This window comes from Phaethon lepturus, unplaced genomic scaffold (assembly GCF_000687285.1).
Source record: "Phaethon lepturus isolate BGI_N335 unplaced genomic scaffold, ASM68728v1 scaffold12469, whole genome shotgun sequence".
Taxonomy (NCBI): domain Eukaryota; kingdom Metazoa; phylum Chordata; class Aves; order Phaethontiformes; family Phaethontidae; genus Phaethon; species Phaethon lepturus.
This window is the reverse complement of record NW_010565591.1, coordinates 49,378-68,134: the sequence shown is the minus strand read 5'-3', so window position 1 is coordinate 68,134 and position 18,757 is coordinate 49,378. Positions and strand designations below refer to the sequence as shown.

General features: G+C 41.8%; 1 protein-coding gene across 1 annotated transcript in view; it reads left to right on the top strand.

Moving 5' to 3' along the window:
• Positions 1-1,365: 1,365 nt before the first annotated feature.
• LOC104627124 (membrane-associated guanylate kinase, WW and PDZ domain-containing protein 1-like) overlaps positions 1,366-18,757 on the top strand; it is a gene marked incomplete at its 3' end in the record, with an annotated part of 66,080 nt that continues 48,688 nt past the window's right edge. Inside the window, exons 1-2 of the mRNA XM_010295234.1 lie at positions 1,366-1,411; positions 13,579-13,698. Coding sequence (XP_010293536.1) covers positions 1,366-1,411; positions 13,579-13,698 — 166 coding nt within the window. The remainder of the gene's footprint in view (positions 1,412-13,578; positions 13,699-18,757) is intronic.

Genomic DNA, 18,757 nt, shown 5'->3' with positions numbered 1-18,757 from the left:
AGTCTCGGACCTGTGATTTTCAAATACACTTGCTTACAGCCTTGACCTATCTTAAGTGAAGTTCTTGTAGGTGAAAGAGAGCTACAGCCATAAGAGGAGAGGATGGTACTTGTGCAATAGACAAAATACCTTCTCACAACTCGTATCAGTGTTTTCCCCTCACCATGTTTTTTTGCCAAATGGATGTTTGGAAGTGTTAATAATTGCATTTTCCTCTTCAACTCTGGAAGTAGCCTAATTTGGCTTGACAGTCAGAGTGAAAAAATAAAATAATTAATGTGATTCATTCATCTAGAAAGTGTAAGGCATAACTTAAACAAATGGCAATAGAGGTAGGAAAAATGCTATAGTGAATGTTTCAAACTTAAAATTTTCTGTTGCGGTATAAAGTGACCTGAAAGGAGCAAGTGGCAGTTCATCAAAAGGGTGTGTATTCCCTTATTATAATACTGTTTTATTGGCTCTTCCCAGTTATTAATCTCAGAATTGCTAAAAATATATGGGATAATGGAAGATTGCTACGTAGAGCTTGAATTTACTTTACTGCACAGTCACTGTCGGAAAGTGCTTTATGTACTTCGGCTCTTTTGTATTGCCTTGAGAGAGAATTTTCCCCATGTGTTTTGCTCCAGAAGTCATCTGTTGTTTTTCAATGTATGTACATAAACAGCTCTTGCTGCTATGCCTAAATATTGAGTCAGCAGTTCCCTCTGATGAAGCTGTCACCGAGGACTGTCACATTTATCTCAGCAGATCAGCATCATAGAGCATGTAATGCTATTAGCCCCAAAATGCTGTCTGCTAGCCACAGAATTGTGTGACACAAGTGACCTTCAGCTCTTTCGCTTCCTAATCAGCTCCGTGCGTGGGCTGCCCGCTTGGCTGCTCTGCGCCTCCATAACCTGGCTGAAAAACGGGCACAGTCTCGTCTTCCCACCTTGCTGAAGGCATTTTGAAGGGGAATATACTGACGAATGGGAGCTGCTCAGATTTTTTTGATGGATGTTGGAGGATTGAGTGGGTTTGGGGTTTGGTTTTTTTTTTTTTTTTAATATTTAAAATGCTTGCGATTAAATTATGTCACAGCCATTGGGCTCTGCTCACCCTCATCCTGCAGTTGCAGAGGTAGCAGGGTTTCCTCTCTGGTTGGTTGGCCTTTCTGCAATGCTTCCTGGGTGGGGTGAGAGAAACGTTTCTTTTAAAAAAATGGTACCAATGTCACAAAATGATACATCGCCAATGATGCTCTTGAATGTTAGAGCTTTGTTGCTATATTTCCTTTATGACTTCTTCTAAGTACACATCTGTATGTTGTCATGCGGGGAACTTAGACTCCTAACAAATTAACGAACGGCTAGTCGGGTAATGAAGGTTCTGATTAACCATGTCTTGTGGATTTACTTGAAATCAGGTAAGATGTTACTAACCTTCCTGACTGCCATGTTGCTCTGCTAGTGGTTGTCACCTTTGTGAGAGCAGATGTGAAGAAAACGTGTGTTGCTCTCCACAGCCCAGCGCGTCGGCATGGACCCCCCGTGAAGTAAAAGTTTGTTTCTTTTTTTGATCCACAAAACATTTATTGCTTCTAAGCTGCTATCCTGCAAAAGCTTGGAAGCGTGGAAATTGGCCTTGAAGCAGTTGGGATACTTGTGTGCTTTGAACTAAGCGGGTGGTTTGCAGCAAGTGCCGTTACCAGTTCTGTACCAGCATCTGTCTGGCAACGCGGTTTCACCCACGTCAGTCATCTGAAGGGCTGTTGTCAAAGGATAAATGCTTCACGCTTTGTAAATAAGTGCTGAAGTTTAGGTTTAAGCTTCATTTTTTGGTGAGGTCTGCTATGTGACATCCTTGTCCTGAAGAAAAGCATTCTGTCTCTCTGATAATCACTTGACCATCCTCTAAGTAAAATAACGTGCAGGTACTTCAGAGAGAATCTCATCTCCGTGTTTTCCTAAAGCCTAGATCTCATTGCGTGTTTTCAGGTGTTCGTTTTGCAGGTGTGTTACTAAGCTAGTAGCATGAGAAAGCAGATTTCTGGGGAAACCATCTTCTTAACACCCCAGATCGCAACGTCTTCCACCAACCATGTCCAAGCCGAGGAGGTGATTGTGGGGTTGAGGATTACTTCTCATCCTCGGTGCGATGCTGACAAGGTACAAGCTAAAACCTGGTAGTGGTTTTGTTTGTCAGGAATTGGAGGCAAGACGAGAACAGCTCATTTTGTTTGGGCTGCCAGACAGTTGCACGAGGATAATTTTTGTGTGCTGTTCGTTTATGTTGGATTCAAACCAGTGACAGAGGGGACCTGGAGATACTCTGCAGTTACTCAGCGCAGGGAAAGCGGGAGCTGCAGGCGTTACGGCTCTGTGTGGCGTCTCGCGTTGTCTGGTGGCTGGTCAGTACCAGAAGGGCATTGGTAAACCATCAAATGAGTTTGAAATGGCACTTAAAATTGGGGCACTTGCAGAAAACAATTTGCAAGAAGCTAATAAAATGACAAAGTGTATAATGTCATGGAATGATTGTTTTGTGTGAACGCAGAGCTATAAACACCTACACGGGGACATTTAACAGAGAGAAGGTAAAACTAGAAATAATCAGATGAAATGAAGCAAAGACCATTTAAGCCAAACACTATGTCATTGTCCCCGGTTTAAAGCACAGAGTGTTTTATAGGGGTGGTGCTTGGCTTCAGAAAGTCAGAGTAAAGCACCCTGTGGGTGTATATCCTGTGAAATTCATAGGTGATGACAGGATTGGGAGGGAAGGTTTTTATTATTTGTGTACCAGTGACAAAGCAATAAAATCAATGGAGAAGCCTGTATACATTATCAATATCATGACAGTTAGCTTCAGACTGCAGAGATGCAGAGGTATGCGCTACCTAACCAGCAGGCTTACTGTACCAGGGAATGTTTTAATTTAAAGTGACGAAAATGTATTGTAACTTGTGTTTTCTTTAGTGTTTTATTGCACTTACAAAGCTATAAGGATTAATAAGCTTTTTCTCTGTTAGAGCTGGGAATGTGGAATTTACAGCAAGGGAACTATAAATAATAAAATATTCTAATAGTTTTTATTTTAGTGAGGTAAGAAAATAATAAAAATTAATGTATTTGTTTTCTTTTACATTTTAACATGTCCAGTTATCAATAGGGATGAATCTGAAACTCAAACACAAATCAGCTTCTCAATGTTTGGCATTTTTTCAGCATCCTGAGCAGTTACCTAATCACAACATCACAGAAAGCAAACCAGGAGAATGTTTTCAACCAGCTAAAGCGTTAGCAATCATGAAGAGCTAAAATGTTCTGTGCATACAGAGCTACTGAAAAAAATTCAGAAATTGGTAGCAGTTAAGAACAGGTAAAATTAAGGGACAGGATCTATAGGGAATAGTGCCTAAATGGGCATATTGCTGGGTAGATTTGCTGTCTGTTATAGTCCTTCCCTTGAGTTTTACAGTAAGTGCATCCATATGGCCACATCACTGCGTGTTTCTATAATCTGCATACTTCTTGCTGTATCTGATACGTTTGCATTTGTTGGTCAGTATCGAATATGTGAAGCTGGAAAACTACTAAGCAGAGCTCAAGGAGGATTTGTCAGAGACCCATCTGAACCAAGGGTTGCTGAGTGGGCAGAGCCAAAAATTGAAGAGGCACAGGAGGCTTGTGGCTTTCTAAGAGTGTGATGAGGTTATCACAGTTGGAAGTCCATTACGTTTATAGCATTTCATGGCCCTGGGCTAGAGGGAGAAAATACACCGTGGAGACAGTATCTCCAGTGCACATTGTTCAGGGAGAAAGACTGGTTTAACTAACAATATTGATGTCCTGTGGAATTGTGATGGAATGATATTCTGGTTTTAAAAATAAACCTCTCTCTTTGAGTCTCTCTTTTCAGTAGACTGGATGTTGGTCACTGAAACAAACTTCAGGCAATGCCTCAGAGATAAATGTGTAGGTTTTATATCACTCTTTCTTTCTATGGTGGAATTTTACAGAGATTAGACTAATGAACTGATCTAGTTTTAGGCACATGCTGTTAGGTGAGGTGTTTTATTAAGACTTTTAACTGCAAACTAAAGGTCTGCTAGAAGGGCAATTAAAGTCAGCAGAAAGAGTTTTATATCACAGCAAACCAGGGGTGACCCACATTGTGTTGTACTTATCTTGGCAGTACAAACAGCCTTGGAAGACAAACAGCAAAGGAGGTAAGTAATCTTTGTTGAAGCAGCTGAGCTATTGGACATCAAATAATCCCCTATTTATTACTATGGCTTGAAAGCGCAGAATTATCTTTTCATGGATATATGTGCATGTATGTATGCAGGTGTCAAAAGCAAACATGGTGTTTGAATAAAACTTATTTGAAATACTGCAGGTGTTTGGTCTGTGTTGGATACTCCATTTATTATGTGCTTAATTACAGTATCTGTTCATAGGACATGTCTGAAGCGTTGAATAGAATAGAAAATAGGATACCTTGTTTTGTGGACATCAAATTTTTTTTGTATCTGAGTTTTAAAGAAAAGAGATAAGTTTTTGCCTTCCAATAATTGTGGCAGCTTGTGTATTAGTGCTGTTGTGGGGAATAAACCAGGCAGTCTTGCTCCTGGGAAGATGTACTGCTAATCTCACTGTGAGACAGATTTACAGATAGATGGCTAACAGTAGATTCTGATGTGTTGTTTTTATTCTTCCATTGGTTTCAATAGTCACATATATTGCCCAAACAAGTTGCTTTTTTTGTGTGGTTTTTTTTTAATTTTAAAAATCCAAGATAAAACTGGTTGTTGTGTTCTTGTTCGCTGTGTTTCTGCTTCAAGACACCACTGCATGCCTTCCACCAAATTGAGAAATTCCTCTAGCGCTTCACGGTGGATGAAAAGGATTGTGCAGTGTTTACAAACCCCTTAAGTAGTCCTGGAAAGACAGTGAACTCAGCTTATCTGACTTACATGGTTTTGTGTCTCTCTCTGCTTTGTGACGTGGCAATTCATCTTGCAAGAGTTTGCAGGACACTCAGTCCCAAGTGCTGTCTTGGCCCCTTGTCTTTCCCAAAGCCTTTCCTCCCACTCTTCTGTTTCTAACGTCAAGCAAAAGGTTTGAGGGTGGTTTATTTTTTACCTATTCTATTACTCTACTCAAATATGACCTCCTCAAAACTTAGAACAAGCCACATGAAGATCCAATAGTTAATGGACACTGATTTCTAACACTGCAATGTCTTAATTAAGCTCAGCCACAAAGCCAGACGTGAGAGGCAGCTGATGGGTGTTTTGTTTCTCCAGACTCATGGCCTCCACTCACCAGTTCAGAGCTTGGCTTTAATGCTAGCCCCTGACTTACAAAACTCTCAGAATGGGCTACATCTTCTCTTTGGCAATTTGTAGAAATCAGATAGCTTTGGAAGTAGCCGTGAAAAAAAGCTGATAAAAAGCAAGACAGGTTGTACCTCTAGACAAACTGCTTCCTATAATGCAAAAGTATAAATAAGGCAATGAGGTATTCGTTTCAAAGTGCTGCTTGCGTGGGAGGGACCCTGCATCGCAGGTCTCCAGAGACTTAGTCAAAGCAGATTTTAAGCACTCACCCTCACACACTTTTGGCCTGTTGTATTTAATACAGATGTGCACGTTTGTATGGAATAGTCATCTTAATCCACATTGTGCTTTTCCACAGCTGCTTTGGGCATGCCACGTAGAGCACTGCTGTGCCTCTGCATAATAAGGCATGAGATGGCTGATGTGGGTCAGCCCTGAGCAAGCGCTACAGGGATCAGGTTAGGCTTGGGTTGAGACAGTCCAGAGTGCATGATCTACAGCATTAAAAATAACCAGGTAATAAGGGTGCTCTGTAATATCCACTATATGTATTTAATTTACTGTCTTCAGCTGTAGCTTTTCCCAAGATAGTTGTTTTCATTAGAAATTTTGCCTATGACTATTTTTGTGTAGAAGAAAGGTGGTCCTTTTGAAATAAAGGTATGTGTCATGGTTGTAGCATTATCTAGACTTATAAAAATGTATATATGAGAGAAACTGAATATAAATACAAGTCTATAATCACCCTGTTAATTTACTTTCAGCTAATTTCACTTCCCATAAGTCACATAGACACTTACACAAATGGCAATTTTCATTCATTTCTGTGCCAATATTTAAAAGTAGAATGTTCAGTGCAATCTCATTACTACAGCTTTATTGATTTGTGAAATTACACTTTATTACACTAATCCATATATTAGAATAAAACTGTGCATAGTTACAGCTAAAAGTCTTCTCGCCAAGGAGGTACATAGTTTGCTTTTTCATAAGTAGTTCACAATTTAAATTAGTGGATGTCATGCTGTTGAACTCCATGAACACAGGATTAATGGCAAACTCATTAGTTCATGAAGTTTAATCTTCTTGGTGGGTGTCCCACCTCGTGGGAAATGAGAGGGATTTGGCTGCAGGTGTCTGGTGGGGTAGCAGCAGTCACTCCGAGAGATCCAGAAGGCACGCTGCTGCTATTGCAAACACAAGAACATTTACTTATTCATGTTTTATTTGATGCCAGAATACTTTTTTTTTCCTTTAGGAAAAAGCAAATGAATGCTCTGAAGGACACATGAAGAGGTTGTAATTGCACTAGCAACCGCCACACTGCATCAGTGGTACTTCTCAGGTCAGGGAGGTGGTGCTGTATTCGAATATTTGGCACAGATCCTTAAAAAGGTCTTTTTTAACTGGCTTTCTTGGGGAGTGTGGCAGGTTTTGTACCCTTACTTCTTCTAGTCATCGGGTAATTATCAGTTTCTTTTAAATTGATACCGCAGTCCAGAGCAAACCCCCTCATGCTGAATCGGCTTTGTGTAGCCACGGCATGGTGTTTCACGACACACACAAATGAGCTTGCAAAGCCCCAACACAGCAGCAAGTTATTTTTGTGCCTTTTAATCTGTTAGACCCTGATCCTGATCTGTAAGGTTTCCTAAATCCCATTGATTTCTCTAGAATTAGGCTCCTGAAGTCCTTTGAGAGCCTGGGTCTGGCTGCTCTGATGCTATAAAATGGAAAGAAACCCGCTTCCTCCACCTCAAAACGCTGTAAGGACAAATGCGTTGAAGATTATCAATGTTCTTATTTGGTGGCAGTGAAGGCTACAGAAATACCGAAAATAGATTTAAAAAGGACAAAAATAACTTGCTCCCTGGAGGGTATACAAACTCCGAGCTGTTGCTGCGTGGCTTGGCTGACTCGTTTCTCCAGGGAGGCTCCGGGCAGTCAGTACTTCTTTGAGAGGACACGAGAGATGCAACTTGGACACGGCGCCTCGGAAAGCAGGAGAGAGGCTGGTACGTGCACGGAGGGGTGCCCTTCCGTTGCTTGTGTGTGTGGCTGCCACAGTCCTTCGAGCAAGAGGGGATCCTGATAAGCTGCTGCTGTGGGATCCAGCTTTGGGCACTTAGTGTTGCTGGAAAGACTGGTGGGAGAAGGAGATACTGAGCTCTTTGTACCAGTCCTTTCCGTCTTCCCCCGTAGAAGAAAAATTACTTTAGACTGCAGCCATGAAATGCATTTCTCTCTGAAATGCGTCTGTAGAAGGACAGATTTGTCTTGGTCAGCTGTTTTCTGGGTTTAATCAGTCATTCCTGCAGTCCACGGTGAGAGAAATTTGCTTTCAGTACTGCGGTTGTCTATGTGGCCAGGAAGAGTCAATCAGCATCTGTTCCTGCGCATGCATCATTAACAGAGCTGTGAATTAATTTCTAGTGACAGACGACATTCTCCGTTGGACTGGATTTCTACTCTGCCACCGAGAGACTTTGAATGCTTGTCACGTTCTTGTGGGTTATAGGTATCAAGTCCCTGGCTAGTGAAGGGACAGACAACATTTAAAATCCCAAAATAAACTTCCTGAGTTTCAAGTTTCAGGAGAAAATTGTATTTCTAAATCGAGCGTGTTTGGTTTGTAACAGACCAAACCTTTCTGAAACTTCCATATTTTTATGTAGTTACAACAATAAATTACCCCTTACCATAGGTAAGTGGGGACACACGCGTGCATAACGGGTAACATAGCAGTGTCCGAATACAACTCCTTCTACTGATGTTGAAAAAAAAAATCAGCCAATAGTCTTAGTTGGGGTAACCCCAGAAGTAAATACGATGAAGTTGTTCTGTGTACGATGTTTTCTCACAGATAGGTTGCACTTTATTTCTTGTTAATGTAGATAAGGCTATTTCTAATACTGTGCTGCAGATAAGTTCCGCTTTAAGCTTGGCTGCTAATCAGGTGTCCTCTTCCGGAGACAGACCAGGTTGTCTCTGTCTTTTCCCCTCTCCGCTTGCCATTAGCAGATCTGTGGAGTTTGTCCTGCCTTCCAGTTATCTGGCACCATAGGTGACAGATGCAGGAGAGCCAAAGCAGGCTCTCCAAATTATCCTGTGACATGAGGGAAGAAGGTGACCTCTAAACACAGCACAGAGGGAAGAGGGGCTGTTTTCTAATACGTTTCTTTCTTGACAGCTGAAGATTTTTTTCAGCGTAGGTGATGTGAGCAGTCTCTTCTTGCTGAATGAACAAAAATATCAGTCTTCGTGAGCCATGGCAAGGACAGCATCCTTCCTTCTCACCCGCCTGCGAACAGCCTCTCGGCAAACCCTCGCAACAGCGCTTGGCGTTGCAGCTTTGTGAGTCAGTGGCATCCCTGTACGCTTCACATCAAAACCTTATTTACTACAGTTCCATTCACTGTTGGTAACCACCGGTGACCTGAGATTGTATAAAATACAGTTGTAGCAACTATATCATTACTCTGAGCGTACACTCCCACTTTATCTGAAATTTTAAGAGATGCTGGTCAGTGGAGATGAGAAGCAAATGACCGGTGGTTTGATCAGCTGTATTTTGGTGGCTCGCCAGATTAGCACTGCCAACCAGTGGAATTGGATAAGGAGTTTGCAGAAATCATTGCTTTGCAAATGGGAGATGTGGGTGTTCTGCACTTGAGAAGTCAACTTCTAAATGACTTGCTAGGGGCTGTTTAGGTGCATAGTAACAGAATTACTGCCTAAGAACTGTTTTTGTTTTAACAAGAAAGTAATTTAAGGGACTATGGCCCCTTTGAAGTCTTATTTTTAGATTACAATAAGCAAGATTCTGATTAATTTAGCAGCAGGGCATCAGTGGCTATTAACAGTTTAACATGAGGCCCTGATAGATTGATAAGGAGCTAAACAGCCCCTGAATCACATATTAACAATCTGGCCATACTATAATTGAGGCTCATGTTGGGTAATTGTCAGCATGGTTTATAAGCAACGCAACAGCAGCAGCAATTTGTCTTTTAAATGGGCACTTAAATTATTCAGAATAATAGTTGACAATCATCAGGACATCTGAGCCACAGTCCAGTTATTCTGGGCATGGATGACAAGCTTTAATTTAGTTAGCTTAAGTACAGCACTAGGCTCTGCTTGGGCAACCTCACCTGTGTCCAGAAGCAGTTTCTCAGGTGGGGTCTCCAGCCCACGATGAGATCCATCTTCTGTGGCCCAAACATTAACGATGCCTGAATAAACTAGGCTGTGGCTAGCTTGGGTGTGATAACCAAACGAACAGCCGGGCAAACATTTTGCCTAACAGCTGGGCATCCCATGTTATATGTAGTTTTACTTCCCCAGACCGAGAAGGTAAAACCTGCCATGCTAACTGGTAGCCTTATTTTTATTTGTTTATTTATTTTCTTAAGTCTGCTGTGTTTGCAGAAGATTTGAGCAATTCCCCTATGAATTTAGTGTCTCTAACTAGTTTTATATGTTGTGGGACATTCCAGCCAAATAAAAGTGGAAGTTTATGAACCATTGAATGTGCGGAAGGAATCGGTAACCACTCAGTTGCTCTTTTGGTTCCTTCTTGTTGTAGCATTAGCAATTCTGAGCTAGTCACACCATGGGACATAGCTCAAATTAATTAGCTAAATTGCTACCTAATGGCAGTAAGATTTGATGCCAGTTAATATTTCAGTGCAAATGTGGCAGGCAGGTTAACATATTTAAATATGATTGGCTCGCCTTTTCTAGTGGAGTATCTTAACTCCTGTTTGGGCCGTCTACAGCACTCGCTGTGCTCAATTAATTCTGCCATTAGCAGTGATCTGATCCGCTGTTAGCTCTGATAAAACGTACGGTCATCTCCGTAGCCCTCTCCTTCAGTGACGACCATCCTGTAGTAAGGATGCTGAAATGCAATTCAAAGGGGGAAGAGAGACACACGCTATGCTTTGCGCATAATTAAGTCATGTTAATGATGGGAGACTTAATTACAATTTGGAGTTTATCAGCAGAACGGTAGCTTGCAGCCTGCAGTTGGTGGGCTGTGCGCACACTTGCTGCGCAGTAGTTGAGCAGTTGTTTCAGGCCATGCAAGGCTCAGGGTAGAAGGTGCCGATTATTCTTGGTGTCCTGTTCCTGAGAAAAGTCATGGAGTTTGCTTACGTGCCTGTTAATTTTCTCCCCTTTCCCCGTTTCTTTCCGCCCGCCCTCTCCCCCCACCCTCCTGGTGAAGCAGCCCTTCTGGCTTTGTTGTAAGTGTGGTTTGTAATCATTGTACACATCCCAGATGGTTCATGAAAACTCTTTGAAATGCCATCTGCCAGGCGTGTGTCCAGCCGGCAGCCTGTCATTCTGCTACAAGAAAAACGGAGGCGGGTTTTCCCTTCCCCCTGCCTTTCTGAATTGCATGCGGTAACACTTGCTCAGATGTGAAGCGGGATAACAGCCCGAGCATCTGCAAGCAATCTTTGCTCTAGACAGCAACATGGAAAGTTGTTGGGTTCTTCGCCTTTGCCCAGATAAGATACCCTAACCGGTGTAGTTTTTATTTTCCCTCTGTTTGTTGCTGGAGACCGACGCGAGGTGACAAATGTTTTCTCTGTGATGTAATGTTTTTCTTTTACGCGGTGACTCGGCGTTTCTAATGCATTCAGCGTGTGTTGCAGGCAATCGCGCTGATAGCAAGCACATCTGCGATTTTTTGACTTGAACATATTCAGGAAATTAAGAACACTGAGATGAAACAAATAGATCCATTAAAATCGCTCAGAGGAATTATGGCAGAGATATAATTGTCATGTCAAATAGGCAGCCAGCACTAGTAAACTGCTGACTGCAATTTCACCACTATAAAAATTCAGAAGGAAAAAAAAAAGATTAATAAATACTCTCTGTGGGAAGATATAGATAAAGAAAAGAAGACTTTAAAAGATAAAGTAAAATGAATCCTGAAGTTCCCTGATCTTTGTGTCTCTTGAATGTGTGCTGTCAGTTACTGGGAAAAAGTATGTCCCGATCTTTGTCATTCAGCTCACGTGCCGCATGGCTCAGGGTGACGTTTGGCTGATGCATTGGACAGAGCACTAGAGACTCTAATTCTGACTTCCATTGTGCTCCAGGCATGCGACAGCACATCCTGGGACTCACCGCTGAAGCTTCTCGTTCTTCTTCCTTCCCTCTCGCCGGCCTGGTCTAGGGGAACCTGGCAGTGGTCAACAGCCACGATGCTCTGGTGAAGGTCCTCACAGCCTGAACATCTACAGCAGTGCTGGTGCTTAGGAAGGAGATGCTGCGTCCAGGCTGTGACCCTTCATCCCAGTTGCTGGGTGTGTGCGTGCTCCGTGCGTGCTCCTTGCGTGCCAGGGAGGGACCTGCGTGGGCATTGCCCGCTCAGCCTCGCTGCCTGCATCCAGATGGAAACGCAGGCACTCGGGCAGAGAGCGGCATGTGGTGCAGTTCCAGTATTTCTCTGGTCTAGATCTGTGAAAGACATCTTGTCCTCTGTTACAAACTACTTGGTAAAAATATAGTCTTTACTATAAGGATTCAAGAATACAAAGAATGCAAAATTGAATCCTTTCAAATAAGAAAGAGTAATTCTGCTAGTAGGGTGAAGATATCCATCACTTTTTCCATCCCCTTTGTTGCTTTTCCTTCTTCTGCCTTCACCTATTCACACAGCTCCAAGAGAAAGAATGATAGTCAATAAATTCCTGTGCTTTTTCTATCTGAAGGCTGATGGTAAATATAAAAAAAAAAAAAAGAGAGAGTTTCTATTCGGAAACAAGAAATGGAGGATGTTAGCGAAAGTGGATGTCTATTAAGGAAATTAATCTAGTGATAGTCTTTCAAGGGTGTCACTCTGTCAAGACTGACCTCTTGAGCAGTATCTCAGATGAATAGGGCATAAGCAGACTTTCTGCTTCCCTGGCACTTGAGGAAAACATTTGCCAGATGCAGGCACGGTACGTTTATGCTCTTTCAACTTCTGTGAGCTGGAATCTTCCCAATTAGTTTCCAGAAGCTCAGCTTCTTTGTGCTTTCTTCAGTCCTTTTATGGAGGGTTTAAGAAATTGTATGCACTGAGAAGACGCTGCCCAGGGGCTGGAAGAGTCCCACAGAAGTGAGAAATCATGCTTCATTAAATGTTAGGTATGGCTTCCACATCTCTAAGGTTATTCCCAAGGCAGCAGATTGGTTGCGGCCACAGCATTTGGACACCTTCAACTCTCTAACACCACTCTTTCTTCTACAGTTCAGTTTCTGGTACCATCTGTAAATCTGTCATTTATATTTGATCTCAGATGTACAGAATCCAGCCATCTGCTAGCCTCTGGAGTCATGGAAAATAAAGGCAATTGAACAGAAATTGATCCTAATCAATTAAGCTGTGCTCAGTGACCTAAAATGCAGTGGCCCAAGCCATCTTAGCAAAAAGTCCTGAAATGCCTCCTCTTACACCATGCTTCAAAGGGCTGTAAATTGGTCAGAAGGGAGAAGAGTTTCAGAGCTGGCGGAGTAGCGGTGATCAGAGCCCTGTTCTCCATGGGTACTATTTAAATTGCCGAGTGCTAGAGAGAGATTCAGTGTGGATTATTACTCCAAAAAAAGTATTTCTCAAACTGGAATGAGTTTACAGGTGAACTGTGAGAAGAGTTTGCAAGTTGTCTCTTTAGTGAGCATGTGTGAACGGTGCATCAAAACTGTCTCGTTACTTTTTAATGCTGAATAAAAAATAATAGCATAAATAGAAATAAAATAATAATAAGAAATAAGGGAGAAAAGATGTTTATGATGTGAAACAATATTTGGTGAGATAAAGTGATACAGAAATAACGAAAGCTAGAAAGAAGTTGCCTTATCTGAGAATACAGATTGCAATTTTAATGAAGTTGAAGTATGAGAGAGTATGCTAATAGCAGGAAGGTAATTCCTGGCGTATTCCCAGATATCAAACTCTTCCAGCTGTGTTTCTGCATGTGATACGAGAGACTTCTTTGCCAGAGAGTCTTTCTGGGAATATCAAAAACATTGTTGTTGGGTGAAACAACTGGTACCACCAGCTCAACCTGTGATCTATGTCTTGTCTTGTTTTCAGGTGGGCTCCTAACTTCTAAGTGAATTCTTGACACTGCTGTCTGCGTAGCTCACCAAATTTTATTTTACAGATACTGTTGGATCTTTATGATCATTTTTTATTGTCCCTTTTAATAAGAAAACAACTATATTAATGTGCTGTTTTTTCCTTTCAGGCACAACACGCCCTCCAAGAGAAGGAGAAGTGCCTGGTGTGGACTATAACTTTCTGACTGTGGAGGAGTTTCTGGAGTTGGAGAGGAGTGGGACCCTTCTGGAAGTAGGAACTTATGAAGGTATGGAGCCACAGGCAGTGAAAAAGCACTTCAAATAACCCTGGTAGGACACCAGACTTGCACCACCATCGCTGAAGTTAACCAGCTTCAGTTAGGACCTCACCTTCCATCTTAGTGCTCCACTTCTCTTTTCTCTGAGAGAGGGAATTCCAATGTTGCTGTGTTTTTGTCTTTCCCCTTCAAGTCAGCTACCTCAAAAGATTAACATCAGTAGGCTGTGAAAACCCAAAATGAAATCCGGTAAAGAAATACTGAAGGAAAGTAGCGTGGCAGTGAATGGAAATGTGTCTTTTCTTTGTACCCACGATAGCCCATCTTGTTCACTTTTTCTTCCCTCCTGCTGTCTCTTTCTCCTTCATCTCCCCTAAGTACACACCCTTCATCACCCAATTGTGTCTCACTATGCAGCGACATGATGCACTGCTTTTGGCCTTTTTTTTCCTTCTTTATTCTTGGGTAATTACTTCTAACTTGGGTCATTGTGTTGATCTTTTTTACAGCATAGCTTTACAAACAACAGCACTGAGACAGCCAAGGGGCACTTGGGGTGAGAAATGTCACGAGGGTGAGAGCAGGAAAAAAATAGATTTGACTCCCAGAGAAATGCAAGGCAAATTGGTCATATTTGGGTACACAATAGGATTTGTGTAACTAAACCTGAAGTTTGTATCTGTTTTAAATTGAAAACTCCTTTTGGGGTGGTTTTGGTGTTTTTTCTTTTCTTTTTTTTTTTCCCCTGGAGAGCATCCAAATGCACCTCTTGAGCAGACAAATGAAAACAAATACGTTACAGGTTTGAAAGTCCTTCCAATGTACTTCAGCTCATTCATGTCGTATTTCCATTTGCAAGAAGTTAAATGGGTCTTGTCATAATTACAAGAAGTTGCAAAAGCCTTATTCTTGCAGCCGTTAATAAGAAACATTAAATACATTTAAAAATATGAACTACACACAAATGGCTGATAGTCTTTGAAAAGTAGTCATCAAATATGAACAAAAAAGATTGTGATGTGTGGTTTTGGTTTTCAAGCTCTAAAAAAAAGTCCTGAAACACTGTTTGTTTAGTCTACTTCTTTAAAAACTCCTTTGTAAGGTCACCTTTAAACCTTGAACTTCTTCCCAACTGCAGACAATTGCAAAGTCAAACCTGGTTTGCATGAAGATGATAAATGTATAATTTGGTTTCACTCTTCCACCCCTCTGCGCTGATTAGCTCCATCAGCACCAATGCTAACGTTCCAGCAGCAGCACTTCTCCAAAATGAGCTTTTTCCTCTCCATGTTTCTAATTATAACACTAAATTAGTTTTCTTTGTCATGATGCTCAAAATAGATCAGCTGAACTGCCTCGCCGTTACTTCCTGATAGTATTTGTTCTGGTGACCTTTCCACTTGGAAAGACAAAATGGGTAACTGTCTGTAAGCTGGCTCCTGGGACATGCTGGGAATTAGTTTTCAGGAAATGCTGTACCCATCTGGGACAGTTCTAACACAGTTGTTTCATTGCTTATGTGACTATATGCAGTAGCAGCTAAACTGTTTAGATTTCATGGGTTGCTCTTTTGAGTTGCCGAAGATGAGGCTGATTTCTCATAAGTCTAATGCGTATTTCATTTCTGTGGGTGATGGAAGTGTCTGAACTTTAAAGGAATAATTTGTCAGAAATGCTGAGAAACCTCTTTTCCCCGTGGACATCAGTGACGCTGGTGCACAATGGTCCTGGAGAGCTGGCCCATGGAAGGAAAAATCAATAAGAATAAAGCAAATAATGATGATGCATGCGTGCACATATGCATCAAGACATATTACTATTTGATTGTAATGTGAAATAAATAAAGTTCATTTTTCACTTACAGCTACAAGAAATTATTTTGCTGCCGTCCAAGATTTCTTTAATGGCTTTGTTGTACTTTTTTTTTTAAATCTTATTTTACAACTGTATTGATCAAGACGGTGTCGATCTTGATTAGATCCTGGAAGATAATGTAATTCAGACTCAATGCTGCAATCACCAGCAATTTTGTCTATTAAAAAAACCAACAATCTGCCAAAAAACCCAAACCACAAAGTAAGTTAGACTTCTAGTGTCCATGTCTTTGCTACTGCCCAGCTTTATAGTCTTAGATTATTTTGCTCATAATTTGTTTTATGCTGCATTCTTTTTTTTATTTTTAAATATACCCCCGTGATGAAGTTGATAGTATTTTTGACCCTGACAATGGTGGCTTATTCTAAATCAGAGGGGTGGAGCCCAACAAAAAGAAATAATCTTTTATTTCTTTCTGGAGAACAGTAAAATAATACCTTCAGTGCATGGCTTTTATTATTAATAATGCTACCTGTTGTGCTGAGTAGGAATCAAACAAAAATAAGGTTGTTTTTTATTACAATGTAATTTAGGTGATTTAGAGATGAAGGAAAGGGAATGCTGTGAAATGGAGAGCAGTGATGATGAATGGGGAAGGTTTTGTGTGCCTAGCAGCCACAAGCTCATGTGGCTCGAGCGGGGTGGTGGCTTGGGGTCAGGGTGGTCCCAAGGTCCCTTCTGGTCCTTAATTTCTAAGTGTCTGCATGTGGAGGACGGAGGGAGATGGATATATGCTCTGTATTTCTGACCCAAATAATCAAGATAGAATCCTGGAATCATTAAGGCTGGAAAGGACCTCCGAGATCATCAAGTCCAACCATGAACCCAACAGATAAAAGTTTTGGCATTACTGGATGGCATTTGTTTGCCTCTTGAAGGCATAAAGCCACCCAGATACTGGCACTGTCATTGGGAAAAACCTTGTGGGAAAAGCCATAGCACAAGCATTTGTTTAGTAACAGTTCCTGAAGAGAACTTCTGGGGAGAAAGATTACAAAACAGGGAGCCGCCAGAAGAGGGGTAATACACAGGAATTTGATGCTGATACGGATACTATTGATTTGGAAGTAGTAAAGAACAAGCAGAAGAGAACAGTTGGAAACCATAAAAGAGTAGGAGAGTGTATCAGATGTTGAAAGAACAACCCGGGTTTTGGAAGTGCTCTAAATGCAAAGAGAAAAACTGCAAGCTGAATAGGACAGAAAAGGTGTTGCCCGCCTGCTGGGCTGCATAATGTCATCATTATTTCTTCTGGTGCCCTGCAAATAGGTTCCTCTGGGCAGTTTTTGATTCACATCCTGGTGAATGCAGAGCGGGCACGGCAGCTGCTTTTTGGTCACCTGTCACCTCCACGGTGTGTTCTGCACCCAAAATGCTCAAAAATCCTGATCAGGTGGGAGGGGGCATTTGCAAGCCTTCATTCCTGAGGTTTTCAGTTCCACTTTTAACACTCAGATTTTTAACCATAAAGCCTAGAAACTTCTTTTTCCCACTAATGAAAGCTAGATGTTGAATACGTGAATCCAGGAGCTGGAGCTGAAATCCTGGAAGACCTGCCCAGATGCTGCACCAGTATCGGTGCTTTTTCCGCCACCGGCATGCTGGTAAAGCTGCAACACGCTCAAGCCAGTTAGTAATTCCTATTGACAATACTCAGTACGAAGAAAAATCTTTTTAGGCTGCACATTGTCTAAGTCTCCCAGTGAATAGAAAACCATGATAATTGTAATCTCAGGCATTTATTGACTCATCCTTCAGGGCATGAAATACTGACAGACGTATGGAAGTAATTGTATAGGTTACTAAGTATTTAGCAATTACTTCTGCATTTGGGTTGCAGGCTCTCACAGGGACCCCAAGGGATGACTGCTTTGAGCAGAACCACAACTGCTAGATTTTATTCCCGTTTCTTCCCCAGCTGCTGAGTGGCCCTGGGCAAACCAGGTGACTGCTCTATTCTTCAGGTGACTGGCCTGGAGGATATTAAAACAACACCTACTTCTCTCTGCGTTAATGTTTCAGCAGATATCCTGTGCCTGCAGCTATCTCCGTCGGAGGGCGAGGGTGGAAGCGACGGTATTTCAGAGGGCTGTGCTGAGTGCAGCAGTGGAGATGGGCGCTGTGTAGAGACGCACGGGGACATTAGCATGGTGGCTGAATTTTGAATGGGGGTGGCTGTGTCGCCAGGGTCTGCAAGGCTGTATTAATGAATGCCTGCCCAGCACTTAGTGATCCTCGAAAGAAAAAGTGCTGCACTTTATAACATGTGAAGGGTTATTACATTATAGCGTATTATTGTCAAGGCATCATCTTTCATTCTCAGGACAAGTGTTATGTGATTGCCAAGAGAAGTAATAAGTAATCTGCATTAGTCTCATGACTAAGATGTAATGGGGTGACTTGCTAACATTTTTGAAGTGCATAAAACTAGCTACTGTAGACAGGGTCTCCGATTGTGGTACTTAATGAGTGTAATAAATTACCTGAAGAGTGCAGCTAGAATTCCATCTGAAGTAGAGAGGTGTATTCAGCAACATGCTTCAAATCAAGATGCCTTTAGCCTAATTTATCTGACGTGCTAGTTCTCCTTGGGTTTCTCTGCAGCAGCCCCGCTCCTCCAGCTGCTTTAGTGAAATGGCTGGATTTTCTTTGCGGCTCTTCTGGTGTCTTCGCAGCCTGTGGGTCTCACCAACTTGGTACAACCCTGAAATAAGCGCTGTGTCTGTGGCATGCAAAACATGACAGCAAGGTTGGACGAGTAAGGGTGGCAGATGCTGGGGATGCCCATGCTGCGGAACAACATGTTCCGCTTAATAAGATAAGATCCGCTTATTAATGTCTCCATAGTACAGACCGACTCAATAAATCTTAATGGCTCCTTTAGCACTATTACAGTGTATCATGTCAAATACCCACTTATTAACATCTGTGCGCTGCAGAAAGAGTCCTGTTCTCTCTTTGGCTCTTATGCTTTGCTTTCTTCTTTTAACATTTTTTTTAACCACTATTAAGAAAAAAAGACAACATGTTCTTGTGTATGTGCACGACTATCAGTGTTAAGCGTGAGTGCTGCTATACTGAAGTGTCATCTGATAACAATGCTTCATTCTACAAACAGCTGAAGTGGTTGCTGAGTAACTCTCTCTAAAAGCAAGTACTAAAATATCTGATAGGGTTATAGAGTGGTTTTGAA